The following is a 19,631-nucleotide window of genomic DNA, read 5'->3' as shown; positions in this document are numbered from 1 at the left end:
ATTCCCTTAGGTTCTGACCGCAACACAGGGGTGTCCCCCACCCCCAATTTGCAGGTGAGGAAACAGAGGCACGGAGTTTGGCCCGTGCATGCAGCTGTGGGGCGGCAGGCCTGGGAGGGGACGTGGGTTGTTCTGAACCTCTGGTCCATGCTCAGCTGAGTGACCCAGGCTCCCATTCACCTTGCCTTCCAGGCGAGAGAGGGAGATTGAGCCCCCCACCCCACCTGCCACCCCGCCACCTCTCCGCCACAATAGCTCAGTGACTGGGTCCCCACTTGACTCAGGGTGAGATCACCAGGCTAGAAGCTCCAGGCTGACGTCACAGCTGGACGAGAAGCCTCCTTTTGCTTTGTAATCAGTGCTGGGGCGAGGCTAGCTGAGTGTGGAGCCAGGAGGGGAGAGTGGCTGGGTGCCCAGGAGGGGAAAGCTGTCCTGCCCGGGGCCTGGTTTGAGGCCGGGGTGGATTTGCCTGTGGGTCTGAGGGAGTGGTGTGTTTTTGCTGGGACTGTGTTTCTTTGTGGGTGAGTCTTCAGGTGGGACTACTTGGGAAGATCCCCCTTCCTCTCCAGGCCTCCCTTCCACAGCCCCATGGAGCCTGGGGAAGAAGGGGAGGCAAAACTTCAGAGGCCTCACCCTTCTCATTTGCAGGACACTTCAGTGCCGAGGCCCTGGGGAGGAGAGGCAGGTGCGCAGCTGGAAAACAGACACGTGCATCGTCAGCATTTATCCGGCACTTTCCACGTGCCAGGTGCTATTCTGAGCACTTTAAGTTTATGTGTTATTAACTCACCTAACCCTCCCACAACTCTACAAGGAAGGGACTGTGATTACCCCCATTTTACAGATGAGGAGACTGAGGCACAGCGTGATGACGAGACTTGGCCATGTATATACTGTGTTTTGCCGTGTATATCACATGCTTTTTGCCACATTTTTGAGGGAAAAATAAGGATGCGCATTGTACGTGGGTAGTACTACTTCCGTATCTATATAAATGGTTCTATATGAGACGTGGGTGCGCGTTATACACGGCAAAATTCGTAGTCTCTCTTCAGTGGCAGAGCTGGGATTTGAACCTGGGCCGTTGGGCTCTTGACCCCTCGGCTGTCCCGCCTCTTAGAGTCATGGTCACACCTTTCCTGAGCACTTACTGTGTACCAGGTCCGGTGCTCAACACGTTTATTTATGACCCACTGAATTTTCATGGTTCAGAGAGGTAACGCCACCTCCATGGGGCCACACAGCTGGCTGAGGATCCGCACCTGAGCCAGTGGGACTAGGGACCCCACAGCAGCAACCAGAATGGGACTGTATTGCCCAGGTCTTGCCCTGTGATCTGCCCCCATACCTGCTGCCCCATGCCCCGCTGGACACTAGCTGCATTGTGGGGACAGGCCAGCCTTCTGCTTGGGGAAGCTGGGCAGGGAGGTGGCTGCTCCCTGCTGGCCCAGCCACCTGCAGAGGAGTCAGCTAACCACAGGAGGAGACAGGTCAATAGGCCCCCTGGGCCGTCAGCACAGGGCCATGCCCGGGAGAGGCCCGGGAGAGGCCCGGGAGGGCAGGGAGCCTCCTGCCCATTCTCTTAGGGAAGGCAAGCCCTGGGAAGGCTGTGGGGGCATGTTAGACCCCAGGCCCTGGAACGGGGGTTCTTTTGGCTGCCACCCTGTGGGGGCTTTCACATGGGAAGGAACACAGTTAATCCTCAAACAGACAACCCTGGGCCAGGGTGATGTTACCCTGCATTCCGGAAACCGGGGCCCGGGGACGAGAGGCCGAAGGTCAAGACAGTGCTGGGCAGGACAGTGACACGGGTCTGTGGACTGCTCAGTTCTGTGCCTTTGCTTCCCACCCGTTGGGAACCCGTGTTCCCTCCCTCCCACCTCCCTCCCTTTCACCTGCCCTGCGGCTGGGCGGTGGGTGGAGGCAGGGTCTGGAAGGGCTGAGCCGTGGGCTTCTGCGACTCCTAGGGAGACACGGTTTTCTGCACGACATTTTGGCGTCGTGTTTTATATACAGTTGCAGGGGTTTGGAACTCTTTAGCTGGGTGTGGGGACACTCACTCAGGCTCCAGGTCCAGGAAGACCCCTCTCCAGGTTTGCCGTCTAACCCAGAGCTGGTGGCACACTTGCCAGCAAATGGAGGCCAACGTACTCACGCCTCTTTTCATTCCTTTTCTCGGATCCCCTACGATGACACCCCTGGCATGGCCAGCGAGCTTGGCTCCCTGAGGGCAGCGTTCTCCGTGTCTTGTGCATGCAGGGACCCCGCTCCCTGCCGTCCCACAACCGCATCTACAAGGGTGCCCAGTGTGCTGCAGGAGCCCAGCAGACCCGGGCAGAGTGGATGTGTCAGCAGCCGTCCTTCTGAATTGCTTCACCCACACGCGACAGACTCCACGCACAGGAATAGTGCAGGAATATTGGCAAAAATCTCGCGGCGCTCAGAAGGTGCTGACCACCACCCCCAGTGCTTCCCAAGCGCATTTTTATTCCGTCTTCACCACAGCGCCCCCTCCCACAGGGGTTCCCATTACAGATGAGGAAACCGAGGCTCAGGGCCTGATATGACGTGTTCAAGGCCGCCCCCTCCTGGGTTCCGAACCCAGGTGTGTTTGAACTTCAAGCCCAGTGCCCTGTCTTCTGCCCGCCCCCACACAAAAACAAATGACAAACAAATACAGTAAAATAAACCGCCCACAGAGTCTCTCCCGAAACAAGCCTAGGCCCTCCCACTCCTGTGAAGGCGATGCTTATTTATTGAGCCCTAGCGCCCTCCTACTATTGTCTCCAAAATCCTCTCCAGGGGATCACGGCCTCTGACCACCTCTACGGATAATTATAATAATCATAATAACAATAAAAATAGCAAAGATTGAATGTTTTGTACCAGCTGTGTTTTGTAGATGCCAAGTTATTTAATCCTCACCCAAGTTGCTCTAAGATAGGTCTATCATTTCCACTTGCAGATGATGATATTGAGGCGCAGAGAGGTTAAAAAACTGGGTCAAGGTCACACAGAGCGGATGTTCAAATCCAGGCAGTCTGGCTCCTAACCACCCTATGATCCTGGGAGGAACAACGGAAACAGCAAAGCGGTAATGGTCCCCACCCCTAGGCGAGACCCGCGCTGTGCCAGGCTCCGCGTGCCTCCCCTCCTAGTCCTCCTGGCAGCCCTGAGAGCCAGTGGGATGTCGTTAACCTGTTTTCTGCCGAAAAGCCTAAGCCTGTGCTCATAGCTGCCCGGCCAGGATGTGCCTCAGCCCAGTCACTCACTCACGCATCACGGATTTATTCATTCTGATATGCCAAGCACTCGCTGAGGGGCCGGACACAAAGCAGAGAGCGAATGAGACAGACGTCTTTGCTTTCATGTCTGTCAATAAACAAAGAACCAAATCATCAATTACAGCAATTGCAGGCACTGAGCAGTTTTGTGAAGAAAGTGCAGGCACCTGGCCACCTCTCTGACCTGGTTTTCTGCCGCCATCCACCCCTTGCTCGCCGTGCTGAGTTCCAGGCAGCCCTTCTCTGTCCCTCAGACAGAAGAGCCACACATATTCCTATCTGAGGACCCTTCCTACCCTCCGCTGTCACCGCTGTCTGTGACCCTTCCTCCAGATCGCCACAGGGCTGGTCTCTCCCTCCCTTTGTGACTGTACTTAAATTTCACCTACTCAGAGAAGCCTCGTCCAGCCACTTGATCTAAAAAAGTCACGTTCTCCCGCAGCAGCTGACTTCCTTTTCTTCATGGTGCTTGCCCTGCCTGATTGGCACACACTACACCTCTCTTGTCTTTCGTTCTCTGCCTCCTCCACTAGAACGTAAGGGCCGAGAGGGCCGAGGGCAGGGACCTGCTCCTGAAAGTTCAGGCCCGTGTTGTCGACCCTGAGAACAGCACCGGGCACAGAAATTGGAACGCAGTCAGATGCTAGGCACGTGGTAGGTCGCCATGTGCTTCCTGACGCTGTTGCAGTTTTGAGGAGCCGGGTAACGAGCTATGGCCAATGAGTGGTGAGCGGCAGTGCTGCCTGTGGCCGCGGGTCCGAAGCATTTAATGTAATAGCCCATGGGAGACCCCAAGGGCAGGACCCTTGGGCGATTTCCCTTCCTGGGCACCGTAGTCCCTGACACTACCAATGGGCAGCGTGCCTCTGCTGGCCCACCATGCATATGGGTGAGAAACAAGCCTTTGTTCTTCTAAGGCTCTGAAACTGTGGACTCATTTGGAACTACAGCGTCACCTGGACTACCCTGCTGAACGGTGTTCCTCACTGCCCTTTGTGCTTGCAGGTGCCGATTCCAGAGGACTGTCTCGGTGCTTCTGTTGTTCTGAGAGGTAAATCGTCTCCTCCTCTGCCAGGCGACCTGGCCAGGAAAGGGCTGCCGCCTCTTCCTCACAGTCTGGGACATGTAGGTGCCACGAAGAGACACTTGGACAGAGGGTGGCCCTGCGACTGGGGTGAGGGAGAGATGACATGTATGACGCTGGCCATCCCTTTCTCAGATTATCTCTGAGGTCAGAGCAGAGCTGGTTTGACCAGTCGGTAACCATGACACACGGCAACTGCTTTGGAAACAGGTGGTTATTTATTTATTTATTTTTTAGGTCTGGGAATAATAGCTCCTGGGCAGGTGCAGCCTGAGAAAGTTCTCACGGTTTGTGCTGGGAGGAGGGAGAGGTCGGAGTTGCTGGGGAGGAGGTACAGAGGTGGACAAGGAGATGTAAATAAACAAGACATTCCTTCTGGGGGACTGTCTTAGTTTCCCCCGGAATATATGCGTGGCGTTGGCAGTGAATAACAGAGAGCCCCAGTAACACCAGCTGAACAAGAGAGGAGTTTCGTTCTCCCTCATGTTAAAATCCAGAGACACCCTGTCCAGTGCTGGCCTGAGCCTCCTGCTCCCCAAGTCCGGGGACCGAGACCTTCTCATCTCATTGTTTTGTCTCCATGGGCTCCATTCCCACAGCTGCCTCATGGACCAGAGGGCCACTTGAGTTCTAGCCTTCATGTCCACGTTCCATCCAGCAAGAAGAAGGAAGGAAAAAAGAAGGAAAAGGCACACACAAAGATTTATAGAAGTTTTTGCAAGCTACCATGCAAACATTTTGCCTACGTCTCATTGGCCAATGTTAGTCATGAGGCCACACCTAGTTGCAAGGGAGGCTGGGAAATCCAGGCTTCACTCTGGGCGGCTATGGACTCAGTTAAAATCGAGGGTTTTCATTACTATGGGGGCAATGGCTATTGGGAGACAACTAGAAACTGCCAGATCCTGAGAGAGTCAAACAGCTTTTGCAGACAATTTCAAGTTGGGTTCCTTTGGGAAACTGGTGGGAAATATGTACTTTTCTGCAACAAAATGCTGATATATCTTTTTAAAGATTTTCTAAATTCTTTTTTAGAGAGAGGAAGGGAGGGAGAAAGAGAGGGAGAAAAACATCAATGTGTGGTTGCCTCTTGTGCGCCCCCTACTGGGGACCTGGCCCGCGACCCAGGCATGTGCCCTGACTGGGAATCTAACCAGTGACCCTTTGGTTCACAGGCCTGCACTCAATCCACTGAGCCACACCAGCCAAGGCAAAATGCTGATATTTTTATACATAAAAACTTAGTGTAAGATTTCAAATAATTCTCAGACTCTATGAAGCCCCAGCCTGGGAGGTCATGGGTTCCCTTAGATTAAGATTACGTCATGTGGAACTAGGGTGGGAGGTGAGGGAGACAGAAGGGAAAAATACTCTGTGTGTGTGTGGGTGGGGGGTGGTGAGAAAATACGAGTCCGTTTGATGTGGTTGGTGGTGTTTATTTTGGTTTTAGATTCGAGAGTAGATTGTCAAAGGGACCAGTGTTGCACGTGAGAATTTGCGTAACAAATTTCATTGGCAATGGAAAAAAAAAAAAGAGGCAGAAAGAAAAACTGCCGGGAGTCATCTGTCCACAGGTGGGCCATAGCCATGGAATGGTTTAGAGCCGGATTCAAGGGCGTGGAAACGCCAGAACAGCGCCCCCTGCCTTCCCATGAGTGAACTGATGTTGGAACCACTCTGGGAGGAACTATGGATGAAATGTCAGAGGGGATGCACGTGGGGAGAGGGCCCAGTCCTTCGAAGACTAGATTTTTCTGAGTGGAGGAGATACTTAGGGAGGACGGCAGCGGGAGGGACTCTCTTGAGAATTTGGGGCTCGAGGTGATGAACGGCGAGCATAGATAGAGGCTGTTTGACTTTCCGCCCAGGTGACCTGGAATCCTCCCAAAAAGTTGTCATGAGCTTCCCTGGGCAACAGAGACCCCCTCCAACTTTTCTTAGTAATGATGGTAATAGCTCCATCAGTCACTGGGCTAGTGCTCTGCCTGCGTCAGCTCTACTAATCGTCACGGCATCCTTAGGAGATTTGTACTTGTCCCCACTGGAAAGATGAGGACGCCGCAGCTCAGAGATGTGAAGCCACTTATGCACAGACACACAGCCAGGAGGTAGCAGAGTCAGGCTCAAACCCAGGTCTTTCCGACCTGCAAGTTCTCACTCTCAGCCACTGCCTTTAAAAAGTCGCACTATTCTCTATAGACAATGGAATATGACTCGGCCCTAAGAAAGGACGGAATCTTAGCAGCATGGATGGACCTAGAGGGTATTAACGCTCAGTGAAGTAAGTCAGAGCAAGGCACACACCACACGATTGCACTTGTGTGTGGAATCTAAAGAACAAAAGAAATGAACAAACGAAACACAAACGAACTCAGACACAGAGAACAAACCGATGGTTGCCAGAGGGGAGGGGGTTGGGGGGCGGGGTAAAAAGGGTGAAGGGATTAAGAGGTACAGGTTGGGCCCAGGCCAGGGAACTCAGCTGGTTAGAACATCATCCTGGTTGTGGGTTCAATCTCCGATCGTGGTGCGTATGGGAGGCAAGTGGTCGATGCTTCCCTCCCAGTGATGTTTCTCTCTCTCTCTCTCTTTCCCTTCCTCTCTCTTTAAAATCAGTAAACATATCCTCAGGTAAGAATTTTTTTTAAAAAAGGAACCAACCAATAAATGCATAAATAAGTGAAAAAACAAATCGGTGTTTCTCCTTCTCCTTTTTTCTCTCTCTAAAATCAATCAATAAATTTAATTTTTTTTTTAAAGTGCAGGCTGGTAGTTACAAAGTAGTCATGGGGATGTAAAGTACAGCCTAGGGAACGTAGTCACTATTGTGATAACCATGGGTGGTGCCCGGTGGGTGCTGAAGCTACCGGGGGATCACTTCGTAAGTTGTATGAATGTCTATCCACTATGCTGTACGGCTGAAACAGTATGGTATTGAATGCCAAGTATAATTGAAAAAAAAGTTAACTGGAAAAATCTTGTACTCTCCAACTTCAGGAAATAAACCTCAGAGCTTCCCACGTGCTGGACTAGTAGCAGGCGGCGCTCATGTCTGTCTGCCTTTGCTGCCTTCTGTCACCCCCAGGGAGGGCCCACCGCCCCCACAGGGGAGAGCACGGGAGACCCTCGGGCTCCCTGTGTAGGACACGTCACAGCCCTTCGGCCACAGTCCCCACTCCTCACATCCCACATAAAGTGAAACCTAACCAACGCAAAAATGCCTGGGACTTGGAAGGGAGCCCAGCTCTCTGAAGGCGGCTGGGCCTGGTGGGGCGGCCCCTGCCAGACACTCAGGCTTGGGGAGGAACAGGCAGGCAGGGCCCTGTCCTCTCGGAGATGCGTAAACAAGCGAACACACTAATTGCAGACTGGAAGAAGTGCTGTGGAAGGGACACGTGGGTGGGTGGGGGGTGAAGAGCCAACCTGAGGCAGATGGAAGTCAGTCCTCAGGGCCCGTACACTTGCAGTTGTCCCTGACGGGGGTCCCCTGCTCCCTCCTCTTTCCTGAGCCCCCTTTCCCAGCCTGGGCAGCTCTCCTCATTTCCAAAGCAGCACCCTAGACGTCAGTCTTTCTGCGATGCTGTCCTTGAGCCTCAAGGCTGTTTTAGGTGTCCCTTTGGACTCACCATCATCCTCGCAGTCTAGCTGTGTTACCGGGGGCAACCTGTCTGAGCCTCAGTTTCTGCATCTGTGAAATCAGCACAAAAACAGGACCTACTACATAAGGATGTTGGGAGTTTGAAATAACGTAATTTATGTTACTGCAGGCAAGGAACTCGGAACTGGTGCGGCACGCAGCAGGCCCTGCACTGTGTGGGAGGAGCTGCCGCTGCCGCTGCCGGTGTTGCCACCCTGACAGCAGGTTGCAGCCCATCGCCGACAGCAGGCCTGGACGGCAGGCGGCGTTTTGGGTGCCATTGAATTCAGTCGTTCTCAATCCCAGCTCCATGTTAGTAGCCCCCAGGAAGCCTTTCGAGAGACTGACCTCCAGCACCTACCCAGAACAATTCTTCTTGTTTGGATGGGGTGGGGCCCAGGTGTGAGTGGCTTTGGAAGGTTCGCAGGTGTCTCCACTGTGCATCCAGGGTTGAGAGCCACCGGCCTAAGCCAACCTCCTTTACCAGGTGGCAGAACCCAGAAGGCTGGATTTACTGAGGTCCCGAAGCAAGCAGGGGTGGGAGTCTTGGACCTTGGGTCTCTGGGAGTTTTACTCCCCTCCTCCCAGCCCCTGCTTGTCTGTGAAAAGCTGCGTGCGCCCCTGAGGCTGCAGAAGGTGAGGGTGCTTGCTTCTGGCTGCCTCAGCTCCATCCCTGGGCAGCTGAGCACCTGGTTGAGAGATGGACCTCTGCGGAAGCTGGTCTCTCCCTCTGGCAGCCAGGACAGTTGAGGCTGGGCGAGGGTGGGGCATCTGTCCAGAATAATCACTGGAGGGACAAACACACTGATTCCTGTAACCGGGGGCCAGGGCAGGAGATAGGTGAAGTGCTCTGCTGAGTCAGTGAGAGGTGGCTGGTGTCACAGGGGAAAAACTCCTGGCAGCCACGTTTTCTGGAACAAGATTATCAGGGGCCCTGCAGAGGGCTAGCTCGGAGTCGACGGGACTCACGCCTTCAGAGGCAGAGGGGCACAGCAGAAACGCCCTGGTGCCCGCAGACCTAGGTTCAAACATCCACCAGTTGTCTGGGCTTCTCTGAGCCTCGACGTTCTGCTCTGTCAAATGGGACTAAATCGGGTTGCTGGGAAAATGAAGTAAGTTAATGAATGGAAAGGGCTTGGCACACGCTAATTGATCCATCAAAGGGGGTTGTTGTTATTATTATTGTGTTATTACTATTCTTCACTGAGGAAGCCTTAGAAGAGGAGATACCAGTAGTAACCCTGCCCCTACTTGGGGAGAAAGAGATCAGTGTGCAGGGGGTTGGGGTGTTAGTGGGGGACAGCACTGGTTGACCCCAGGGAGGACATCCCATCCCGATCATTCCCAGGGGGGGACTTTGGTTGTGGTCGGGGGGAGGCCAGGGCCGGGGTAATCCTCCTGCCCGGCCCCTGAGATGATATACAATGTATCTCTGTGTGTAGTTTTGACCCACATAAAAAATGAGTTACAAGCATTTTTCAAGTCAGGAGATTTTTACCTAAACATTCAGGTTTTCTTGAGAAAGTAGGGGGGATTTCTCTCTGACAGTGGAAATTGGGCTCCCCAGTCCCCAGAGTCCTAACCCTGTTGGCTTCCCTCACCTGCCCCCCACCGCACCCCCATCCTGCGGGTGTTTTCAACCCCTGCTCTCCAGGGCAACAACTTTTAACTTGGACACTGAGAATGTCTCCGGAGGCCCCCACAGGGTCTCTCAGGGCCCCCACTGTCCCAGGTTGGCCACCTTGGGGTCGCTGGCACGAGCCCCACTTCACTTGGCGGTCCTGCCTTGGGTGACAGCAGCCACGCTCACTAAAAGTCACTGAGTGCGTTCTGTGCACCAATTGTATTAGAGCCACCGCTCCAGTCAGTCCCCAAGGGGGCTCAGGGGGGCAGCTGTGGCCATCTGTCCCCATTTTCAGGGTGTCGGCCCCGCTCAGTGCTGCACACTGGTAGCGGCAGGGTCTAGTTTTATATCTGGTCTTGGGACTCCCACGTCTGTGCCCAGCACTGAGATTCCACCCCACCACACGACCACACAACCACAGGACTCTGCCACAGAGAACCGCCCCCCCCCCTGCTGTGGGCGGAGCCTGGACGGAGCTGCAGTCTGGGGTCTGGAGTGCGTGGCCTGGGCTCAGTCATTGACTCCAGGCCTTGGGATAGTGGTTTCGCTTTCCCGGGTCCTGGTTCCCTTCTCTGCAGGAAGGAGACCCTGATGCCTGCCGCCTAGGGTTGCAGTGAAGACTAAGAAAATGCACGCGAAATGCTTAGGAAGAGGCTTCCTCAGGCCCTCCACGGCGCTAATTAATAGAGGGTCTGGCAGAAGTAAGGCCTGCTTGGGAGTGTGGTGGGTAGGGTAATGATATGGGTGTAATACTTTACAGTTTTAACTTGAACATTTCACCTAAAATGTCATATAGTGCGCTTGAGTGTGATACTGTTATGTTACAGAATTACATGCTTATGGTTTTGTAATAAAAGATTTTGTAATACAAAACAGGGACGTTATTTGTGCCAGACCCTGTTTAGGGAACCAAAGTACCTACAGGCTTGTTTGGAAGGTTCAGAAACGAGCAAGGCGACAGTGTGTGGCCTTCAGCGGCAGCACCGCCTCCCCACCAACCCCCTTTCCAACTCCCTGCCTCCCCCCCCCCGCCCCACAGTACAGACAGAGGACGCTGGGCTGTGTGTGAGAACACCATACCATGGGACCTTTTATTAGAACAGACGCGTTTCGTACAGGCTGAAAAACCGGAAACCTGGGAAGTTTACGCTCAGCTGCGGACACCAGAAATCCAACAAGCCATGGCCGCGGTGCCACTGGTGGGGGCAGGGACCCAGGGTGCCGCAGCACACAGGAGCTCCCGCCCTCCGGTGTGGGCGTTCCGGGCAGGGGCTGGCTGCTCAGCCTGGGCTGCTGGTGGGTCCCCTGGTCTGGGGTTTTCCAGATGGGGGTTCCAAGCCCCTGACATGGAGAAATGGCCTTGGTTGATGGGGTAGATTCTTCGAGGTCCTTGGCCAATGACTGCTTGAGGAAACAGCCAAGAATTGGGACAGAAAAAATACAGCCCAAACAGAAGTCCTCATAGCGTAGGCCTGGCAAGAAGGAGCTCCAGAGAGGGTGTGGGGCATGGGGCCTGACAGGCCGGAGCCCAAGGGAGCTTGCGCACGCCACTTCCCCCTTCCTGGGCCTCAGTGTTCCCACCTGAGAAATGGCCATATGACCCATACCACTGGCTTGAACAACGGTACAAATAAACAGTAGCACAGCAAAGCCATTCTGTTCTCTTCTTTGATGACTCTGGAAGTGGGGTTGGGGAGAAGTTCAAGCTGAATCTTGAGGGTTTTCAGCCAGACCACAAGGTGCTGTCAAATGGCAGCACCTGGATGCACCGCCCCGCCCCTCCCGAATCTGACTGCAGGACTCAGCTACTGCGACCTCACCCTGCAAATGAAGCCCAGGCCGTTTTTATTTCCATCCCTGGGAGACACCCTTCAGCCTACAGTCAGGAGAAGACACAAGGGGCCCTGTATCTGACAGGGCATCAGAGTTGGGACCCCCCCCCTCCACTCCGCTGGGAGGGAGCACTGAGGCCAAACCCCATTCTGCAGATGGTAAGACTGAGGCCTGAGAGCCACTCCATCCGACACACACACACACACACACACACACACACACACACAGAAGCAAGAGACCCACAAAGGAAGTTTGTGCCATTCGCTTTGGCTCAGCTTGTTAAAAGACGAGGCATAGCTTTTCTTGGCCAGAGAAGAGGGATTACAATCTTCTTTCTCTCTCACCATTTTTTTTCTTCCCAAGGAGTTGTGACTTTTTAATAGAAGTTGGTTCGTGTGCAGGCATTTTATTCCTCAATTAATTTCCATCTAAATGAGGTTTTCCCGGAGTTAACCAGTGTTTTAGTTCCATTTGAGACTAATTTGTATGACTGAAGCCTCCGTTTCTGCCGATTCCAATTTGCTGGGTGATTCTAGCTCTCATTACCTGGGCGAGCAGGCCCCCTCTGCAGGCAGCCGCCCGAGCAGGGAGCTGGGAGCTAGGCTGATGCCATTAGCAATTCAGGGGCAGGGGTAGTCCCTCTCCTCTCACAATACCACTCAATAAATAGGAAATAAATTCTTAAATAAGCAATGTTCTGATGAGGGATCCCCATCATGGTATTTACAATGCAAAGCAACCACCACTAAAGAAAAACCCTCAAAAAGTAGAGACAGACAAAACCGGTCACAGATGGAGGGGAAGAGACAACTGTCTCGGCCTCGACGGCTGGGTGGGGCGGAAGTGAGAAGGAAGAGGCTGTAAACAAGCATCGCTTCCTAGCACCAGCGTCTGCGCCCCGGCTGGGCCTGGCCAGTTCAGGAGGCGGTGTGTTTTGAGGAATCCTGGAGGATTTTAAATTTTTTTTATGAGACAAAATTTTATATTCAGCTGGAAAGGAAAGCAAGAGATACACACACATGAGAGTACTTTGGATATTCGGGGAGGAGAATATGGCAGAAGAAAAGATAGAAGTAGGACTTAGAAAAAAAAGTGCTTTCAAACCTTTGGGAGCATCCTGAATTTTGGCCTCGCTAAGCAAAGCCTTCTGGGAAAGATGGGTTTGAATAAGTCAGCGATGGGACCTCTGAGGTAGAGACCCTGTGTCATTCAAACACCTTAATGTTGTTTTACTTCTGACAGATTGACTTTTCTTCGGAGAGAGGGAAGAAGTATAGGAATGGAGTCAAAGCTGGATAAACTCGAAACGTTCCTGGGTGGGGGCTTTGAATTAGTTAGCCTTTTCTTCCTCAATGAGAGGGAAGTCACATGATTGCTTTCAGGTTTTTACTCTCATGATGAACCTCCTGAAAATGTCCCAGGATGTTTTTCCTTCTTTCTCTACATCTCTGTGAGCTCACTCTGTCTTTGAAGAATGGCTCCGGTGGACATGTTGGGTTGTATCTCAGAAACTCCTCCACTTCTCAAAGGGGGAATCTGTGACCCAGAGAAAAGGAGCGATTGGCCCGGGTTCACTCATTCAGTGAATGAATACCCGTAGCAGGAAGGTCAGGGGCTGCCCGTGCTTGACCTCAAACCACATCTGCCTCCCTTTCCTGGACTGGTTCTTAAACTAGGTCCTATCAGGAGCAGGTTTCGGCAGTTTGTCTCATTCCCGGGGGGAAGAAAGTAATGAGGGTAGGCCGAGACACAGCCGTGCCAGGGGTTGGGAGTCCTGGTTAAAAGTAAGGTTACTGGTGCCCCAACGAGAGGTTTCATTTTTGGAGGGGAAAAAACAGAAAATGTAAAGGAGATTAGAGAAACACACCGAGTGAGCAGGAGGGAAAAAGACCTCCTCCGGGGGCATTTAAACAGCCTTCTTGCAAACATTCCCCGAGCCGGGCAGACTCCTTTGCTTAGGTTGCTTGGGCTAAGGCAGGGCAGTCACATGACCAGAGAAATCACCAGGCCTACCAAACCCAAAGCTGGACCAGCCAAGCTGGCTGTTTCAAGACAGGGAAGAGTGACTTTGGAAAGGGAGGGAGCCGTCCCCCGCCGCCAGCCACTGCCGGTTGGTCGGTTGGTCAGAGAGGCGAGCCTGGTAAGAACCTCTACATCCTGCTTCCCAGGGTGGGCCTGAAATGACCTTCTTGTGGGGTACCTGTCACTGCCCTTTTACCTTTTTTTTTTAATTTCAAAAATATCTTTGCTTTCTCTCTTGATAGAACAGCAAGAGACCACACGCACAAAAAGGCTTTCGCTTTGGGTTTGTGCGCCTCTCCCAGGAGGGCCGAATCCTCGTCACAAGGCCGTGTGGATCCGCGGCAGAAGGGACAGAGCGGCGGCGTCACAGGGGGTGGGGAGGATTGGCGCCGGGAGTCAGAAGCCTGGGTAACTGACAGGAAACCAGGTATGTTCACAGAAGCCCGTGAGGGTCCTGCCCACTAACACCTGCCGTGGAGTAAGGTTGAGATCAAGATAGGCGTCTCCCCTTCCCTTCGTCACAGTCCTTGCCTTATTCTCCAGGTTTGAGCTTCTTGTCTAAGCCGAGTGCACGGGACCCCAGTGTTGAGCCCTGTGCCACTTTCAGCCACCACAGTCTCCAAACACAGGCGGCTGCTTCAATGGAAGCCGCATCAGCCCACCAGGAGGTAGCACCTGTCTCCCGGGGGCTGCCCAGAGCACTTTCACAGGTGATTTCGACTGGGTGGGTTTCGCCTTCCATACTAACTTAGATGCCAGCCCCCACGTAAGCTGTGACTCCGCTGTGTCAGTTCGGTGCCTTAGCTCATAAGCTTCTTGGCCATTTTCATTTTTTTGGTACCTCAGTGAGGCAGCTGGAGGGCAGGGGCTGGGGCACAGCCCTGAACCTCATCGATGGTGGGCCAAGCAAGGCGCCTGGGGGCCTGAAGTGCTTCTGGGCCACCTCCAGGATGTCCTGGGGCTTAGGGCTCAGTGAGTCTCACCTACAGGGGAAAGGGCAACATCCCCACCCACCCCGCTTGTTAAATCCCACCTACAGAGACAGGAGAGATGCCCAGAAATAATTTAGAAGACCCCCTTCTCCCCAAACACACATACACACACAACCTCTCCATATAAATAAATAGTTGAATACTGCTAATGGGGACAGAGATCTCATCACATAAATAAATAAATAAACATAAATACATACAATAAATAAGAGGTTTGCTAGCAGCCCCAGGCAAAACAGTCCCCTAGAGTTGCTTGAATGGAGGCGGTCTGAAAGGGAGGCCTCTCACCTCCGCGGTCCTGCTAAGGAGGCTGCAAGGCAACGGGGAGACTGGAGTCCAGCAGGGAGCCTGGGCGGGGAAGAGGGTTATTTACACTTGCTGTACATGCCCTCCTGGGGCGCCTGCCATTGGCCTTTTGCAGTGACAGCATCTGCATCTGTGAGCCTTGGTGGGCTGGGCCCAGGTCTGGGCCAGAGGGCATCATGGGAAGGCAGGCCCTCCACAGCTGCCCAAACAACCTCGCTCTGCTCTCAGGGTGGAGGGGGTACGTTTGGGGTGGTTCAGGGCAGTTTCTGGCCCCACAGGCTGATGTGTAGGCAAAGACTGGGCAGGGGCGGGTCCCTGGTTCCAAACAAAAGGATTTTTCCACCAAACGTCTTCCCTGCGGCGTGAGGGATGAAGAGTACTTGATCCCTGCTTCCACAGAGCCCCACATCCAGAGCTGGGGGCTGTCCCCCTTCGCTCCACTCTCTCTGAGTCCTGCCCTGCTGCTGTTGCCACCACAAGCTTGAAATTCACCCGTGAGACTCCGGAAAGCCAGTTAGCTGGCGAGGGGATGCCCAAGAGTTATTTTCAGGATCCTTTCTCCCACACCCCTGTTCTCAGTTACTTCTGTGGATGGAGCAGCTGCTGGTATTTGCGTGTCAGAGATCGACTCACTCTCAGGGCCCGGACTCAGGCAGGGGGAGGTGGGCAGAGAGCAGAAGAAACAAGGGTGGGGCTTCCCCAAGCTGACAAGGAACTTCAGAAGCCAGGGGGAGCCTAAGACATGGAGCATCCAAACCCCCCAGACTCTCTGAATTTGGGCCTTTCCCCTCAAACCTGAGCTGCTGTGCCCCATCCTGGTAAAATTCCTGAGGCAAAGGGGGTGGCTTAGAATGAGAGTGGGGGGTGGGGGGTGCTCAGCTGCATTGCGTAGGATCCAGGGTGTGGCACTCTGGGCGGTGTGCAGGGGCAGGCAGGCGCCAACCAGCGGGTAAGGCCAGACGGGCTGGCGCTGCGGATGGCCGCTGGCCATGGCACTGGGGAACATTGGGCAGATGGTCCTGTGGAATTGGTCTGGTGCCAGCTAGTGGGGCTGAGACAAATTCGGGGATGTAGACCATGCCGTCCCAACTGTCTGCTGTGTCCTTTCTCAGTGAGGCTGCAGGGTCCCTGCGAATAGCCAAGGGGCTTCTCGTGTAGGCCACATGGTGGCCTCCCCACTGCTGGAACCTGCTGGGCTGCTTTTCCAACCACCCAGCATATTGGGAGCAGCGGCCTGACCTCTTCCTCTGCGCTTCTGCACTCACTGTCAGAGGCCCCTACTGTCAACTGGGATGTCCAGGTCCCCTACTCATATACATACCCTCTTCTAGGATTCAAGAGCCTTCTAGCCTTTGCTCTGGCCTGTTTGGGGAAGTGACAGGCCTGACCCCATCTCCTGGAGCTGAATTGCCCTTGATCTCGTCTCATCCCCCCAACCCCCGCCACCCCCTTGAGGGATCGGTCCACGGACGAGCAGCCTGAATGAGGGGAGGAGGAGGGCAGGTGGGATGAATTAGCCCTGCCCTTCCGTCTGCAGCCTGGGAGCCATGTGTGTGCGGAACCATCTATACATCTTCCTGGCCAGGCCCAAATGTTGGAGTCATGGACCCCTTGCTTCTTACGAAACTTTGAGGGGTTTTTTTTTGTGACAACAGAGGGTGGGTGTTTCTCTTCATAGGCCCAGGCTTGAGTTGAGCCCCAGGGTGGTGCTGGTGGAGGCTCTTAGCAGCTTGTACCCTCTTTTCCTCCTCCCCAGGAGGACAGAAAGGACAGGGTCCAGGAGCCCTCAATGTCTGTCACCAAGGAGAAGGCAGGGTGGGCAGAGAGTGGGGGAGGCTGGCCCAAAGATAGGGCCCCGCCCCTGCAGGCAGCTAACTCAGAGGAGGGCCCTTGCTTAGCGCCTGGTGCTGGAGTAGCTGCCTGCTGAGCTGTAGCTTCGGCTCCGGCTCCGGCTCCGGCTCCGGGAGCCCGGGCTGGGGCTGCGGGAGCTGGAGCTGCTGCTCGTGCGGGTCCTGCTCCGGCTCCGGGTGCGGCTGCGGCTGCGGGAGTAGCTGCGGCTGCGGGAGTAGCTACGGCTGGCTGAGCGGCTGCTGCTGCTGCTGTACCAGGAGGAGGCGCTGCTGAGGCCGCTGGACGAAGAGGGGCTGGGCCGGTAGTAGGGGATGGGGCGTTTCCGGGCGCTGTGGAGACCAGAGAGGGCGCAGGTGAGGGCCTGACTCCTCCCAGCCTTCCCGGGAGCCTCAGCCCTGTCCAGAGGGAAGGCAAGCAGCGGCCTTCCATTCCCAGCAGACCTTCAAGAACAGATTCTCCCCTTGCAGTTCTGAGAACATCAAGCAGACAAAACTGGCGCTGACAAGTCTTGAAAAGTGATAATTTCACTTTTTAACATGGCGGGCCTGGGGCACAGAGCCTCCAGCTGGCCACGGAATTTGTTATTTTTACTTTCACTAGAACCTTCTATTTATGGAAGGGGAGGCTGATTTTCCATGCACTGTGGCATATCAAGTTTCCTTTTGAAATAAATGTATGCACCTCTAAAAAAGGGCAAGTCTATTTAAAGAAAATTAAGTGACTGAAGTTTGGAAAACACCGAATGAGTTCATCAAGAAACCAGGGAGTCTTCTGGAAACGCCACTCCCTGTACCCCAGCCTTCCTGCAAGCGGACCCCAAGGACCCTTCCGTCAAGGCAGTGGGTGCAGGAGTCCCTTCCTGCGCGCCGGGAGCAGGCGATGCCATCACCCCGTCTTCCTGTTTGGGACCCGCGTTCCTTTCCCTCCCCCAGGCCACCCCCAGGGAGGAGGCACCTGGCGGCCAGGAGCTCGGCCCCTCCCCTGGGGGTCTCTGGACCACGTGGCTGACCCCGAAAGGGTCAGCAGGAAAAGCCCAGCTGATCGACAGGCACCGATTGCAGGGCAGCGCTCGGCCATTCTCCCAGGTTTCCAGGCCTGAGACATGGTGCCCACTCAGACCGCAGGCCTCTCTTCTACGCCCTGACCTTTACAGAAAACCTGTCCACCCAGCCTGTCCGCTGCGATGGCGCATGGCGGGCTCTAGGGTTCTGCACCTAGATTTCCAAAGCACTTTCACCTGTGTCCGTGTTCACTTCGGCCTCATGATACTCCTGGGAGTTATTTCCTCCAGTGCTTCCTGAGTGAGCACTAAAGCTCTGGGAGGTGAGGAGCCTTTCCCGGAAGTCACCTGGAAGGTGGCCTGGCCAGGATTCCCCTCCAAACCCAGCACTCTCCTCCTTACCCACCTCCAGGTGCCTTTGGGACTTGATCGCGGCTGCCCTCTGCACGTTTGCTTCGGGGTGTCATTACGGACGCGTCCATCTGAGCCTAGGTTCTTGCATGTAGGTCTGAGGGTGGTCTGTCTCCACTGCCCAACCCCATCTCCAGGCCAAGGCCCTATCCCATTGTCGGGAACCCCATTCCCTGGCCTGACCTCACTCTTTTCCGCAGCTCTGCTTCCTGACCACAGCTCCAGGTGCAAACTCTGGCCCCACCCCTTTCAGCCCCCACCTAGCCCCGCACCGGCCCAGGCCCCGCCCCCACTGCTCCTACCCTCGCAAGCCCAGCAGTGTGGGCCCCGGGCGCTGACTTGCCCCGGAGGTTTTGAATGGAAACAATTTCAGGCGTTGAGAGTTTGAGGGGAGAGGGAGTCCCTGAGCTCCCACAATTCTGAAATCCAGCCCCAGGGAGGCAGGGAGAGAGCCTGAGGCCGAACAGGTGGGGAGGGCGTGGGAGTGAGGGTGAAGGTGGGCACCGCCAGGCCTCTGGAGCCTCACCTGGTTATCCTCCGCGCCTCCAGGTGGCTCGGGGAGTCTCTCCGGCGCTTCCGCATGGGCGAGTAGGACCTCCGTCTCTGCCGCGCTCGCTCGCGCTCCCGCTGCTGCGAGTCCTTCTCACTGTACTTGGGGTCCCGCTCCCTGGGGGATGCGGAGAGATTACTGGGGAGCTGGCCCTGGCCTGGCTTCCTGTGCCAGGGGGTAGAAGAGGGGCACTCACTTCCCGTCCCCAAGGCCCTCCACCCCAGTGGGGCAGGCGACAGGAGCTGCACGGGGCAGGGGTGGGGCAGGAGAGTCTGCGGGGGTGAGTACCATGGGGGTGGGGCCGGGCGCTGCAGGTGCCAGCCTTTGAGGGTGGGCAGTACAGGGGTGCGGGGGCTGCTGGGGTGGGGATCTGAAGTTCCACAGGCCCTGGTGCGTAAGACTGGGGGCTCAGTATAGGATGGGGGGCATTGTGGGTGTGTGAAAGGTAGGGGTGTGAGTTCTGGGTTGTGGCCGTAGTTTGGGGTGGGAGGGTACGTTAGGACACAGGGATATATATGGGGCCCCAGTTACCACTCCAGCTAAGATAAAAGGAACTACAGGAGTGTTTAGTCATGATCCTATTCCTACTCTGGCAGGGTTTGACCTAAAGGGAATAGGGGCGGGGCGTGGCGAGTCTCCACTGAGGTGCTTCTGGGAGGCGGGGCCTACTGAGGGCCAGCACCTGGGGGCGGGGCCTGTACCTGCTGGGGGTGTAGCGGGAGTAGCTGGGGCTGCGGCGGGATCGAGAGCTTCTGCTGGGCGGGCTCCTCTTGCCAGACTTGGAGGAGTAGCTGGGTGAGCGCGAGTAGGACCTGGAGGAGAAGAGGTAGCCCCTGAGGAGCCTGCCGAGCTCCGCTAGGGTTGCCCAGGATGTCGGCTGGTCTTCAGTCTTTTTCCTTCTGGAGGCCAGAGGAAGCAGGCCCTTACTGGGGAATGAAGTCCCCTCCCTTTCTGGTGGTTAATAATAATAATAATATGGACAACTTCGTCTCACTGAGTTCTTAACTACCCTGGCCCCTTGTTAGCTGTGTGACCTT

The 19,631-nt window shown here is 55.0% G+C and overlaps 1 protein-coding gene and 1 long non-coding RNA gene across 3 annotated transcripts in view; one reads left to right on the top strand and one right to left on the bottom strand.

The window, feature by feature from the left end:
* The first annotated feature begins 67 nt into the window (after positions 1-67).
* Positions 68-6,763, top strand: LOC123480397 (uncharacterized). Its single transcript, XR_006656391.3, has 3 exons — positions 68-2,447; positions 2,966-3,094; positions 4,290-6,763. It is a non-coding gene; the product is annotated as an uncharacterized lncRNA (long non-coding RNA).
* A 5,085-nt stretch (positions 6,764-11,848) lies between these two features.
* SRRM4 (serine/arginine repetitive matrix 4) overlaps positions 11,849-19,631 on the bottom strand; it is a 135,754-nt gene continuing 127,971 nt past the window's right edge. For both annotated transcript variants that reach the window (XM_024567029.4, XM_045200845.3), the window contains 3 exons: positions 19,296-19,406; positions 18,571-18,711; positions 11,849-16,962 (listed from right to left, as the gene is read on the bottom strand). In XM_024567029.4, coding sequence (XP_024422797.2) covers positions 16,677-16,962; positions 18,571-18,711; positions 19,296-19,406 — 538 coding nt within the window. In that variant the 3' untranslated portion in view covers positions 11,849-16,676. The remainder of the gene's footprint in view (positions 16,963-18,570; positions 18,712-19,295; positions 19,407-19,631) is intronic.

The sequence above is a fragment of the Desmodus rotundus genome, chromosome 7 (assembly GCF_022682495.2).
Source record: "Desmodus rotundus isolate HL8 chromosome 7, HLdesRot8A.1, whole genome shotgun sequence".
NCBI classification, from domain to species: Eukaryota; Metazoa; Chordata; class Mammalia; order Chiroptera; family Phyllostomidae; genus Desmodus; species Desmodus rotundus.
Note: the sequence above shows the minus strand (reverse complement) of the source record. Positions and strands in the feature narration are given on the sequence as shown.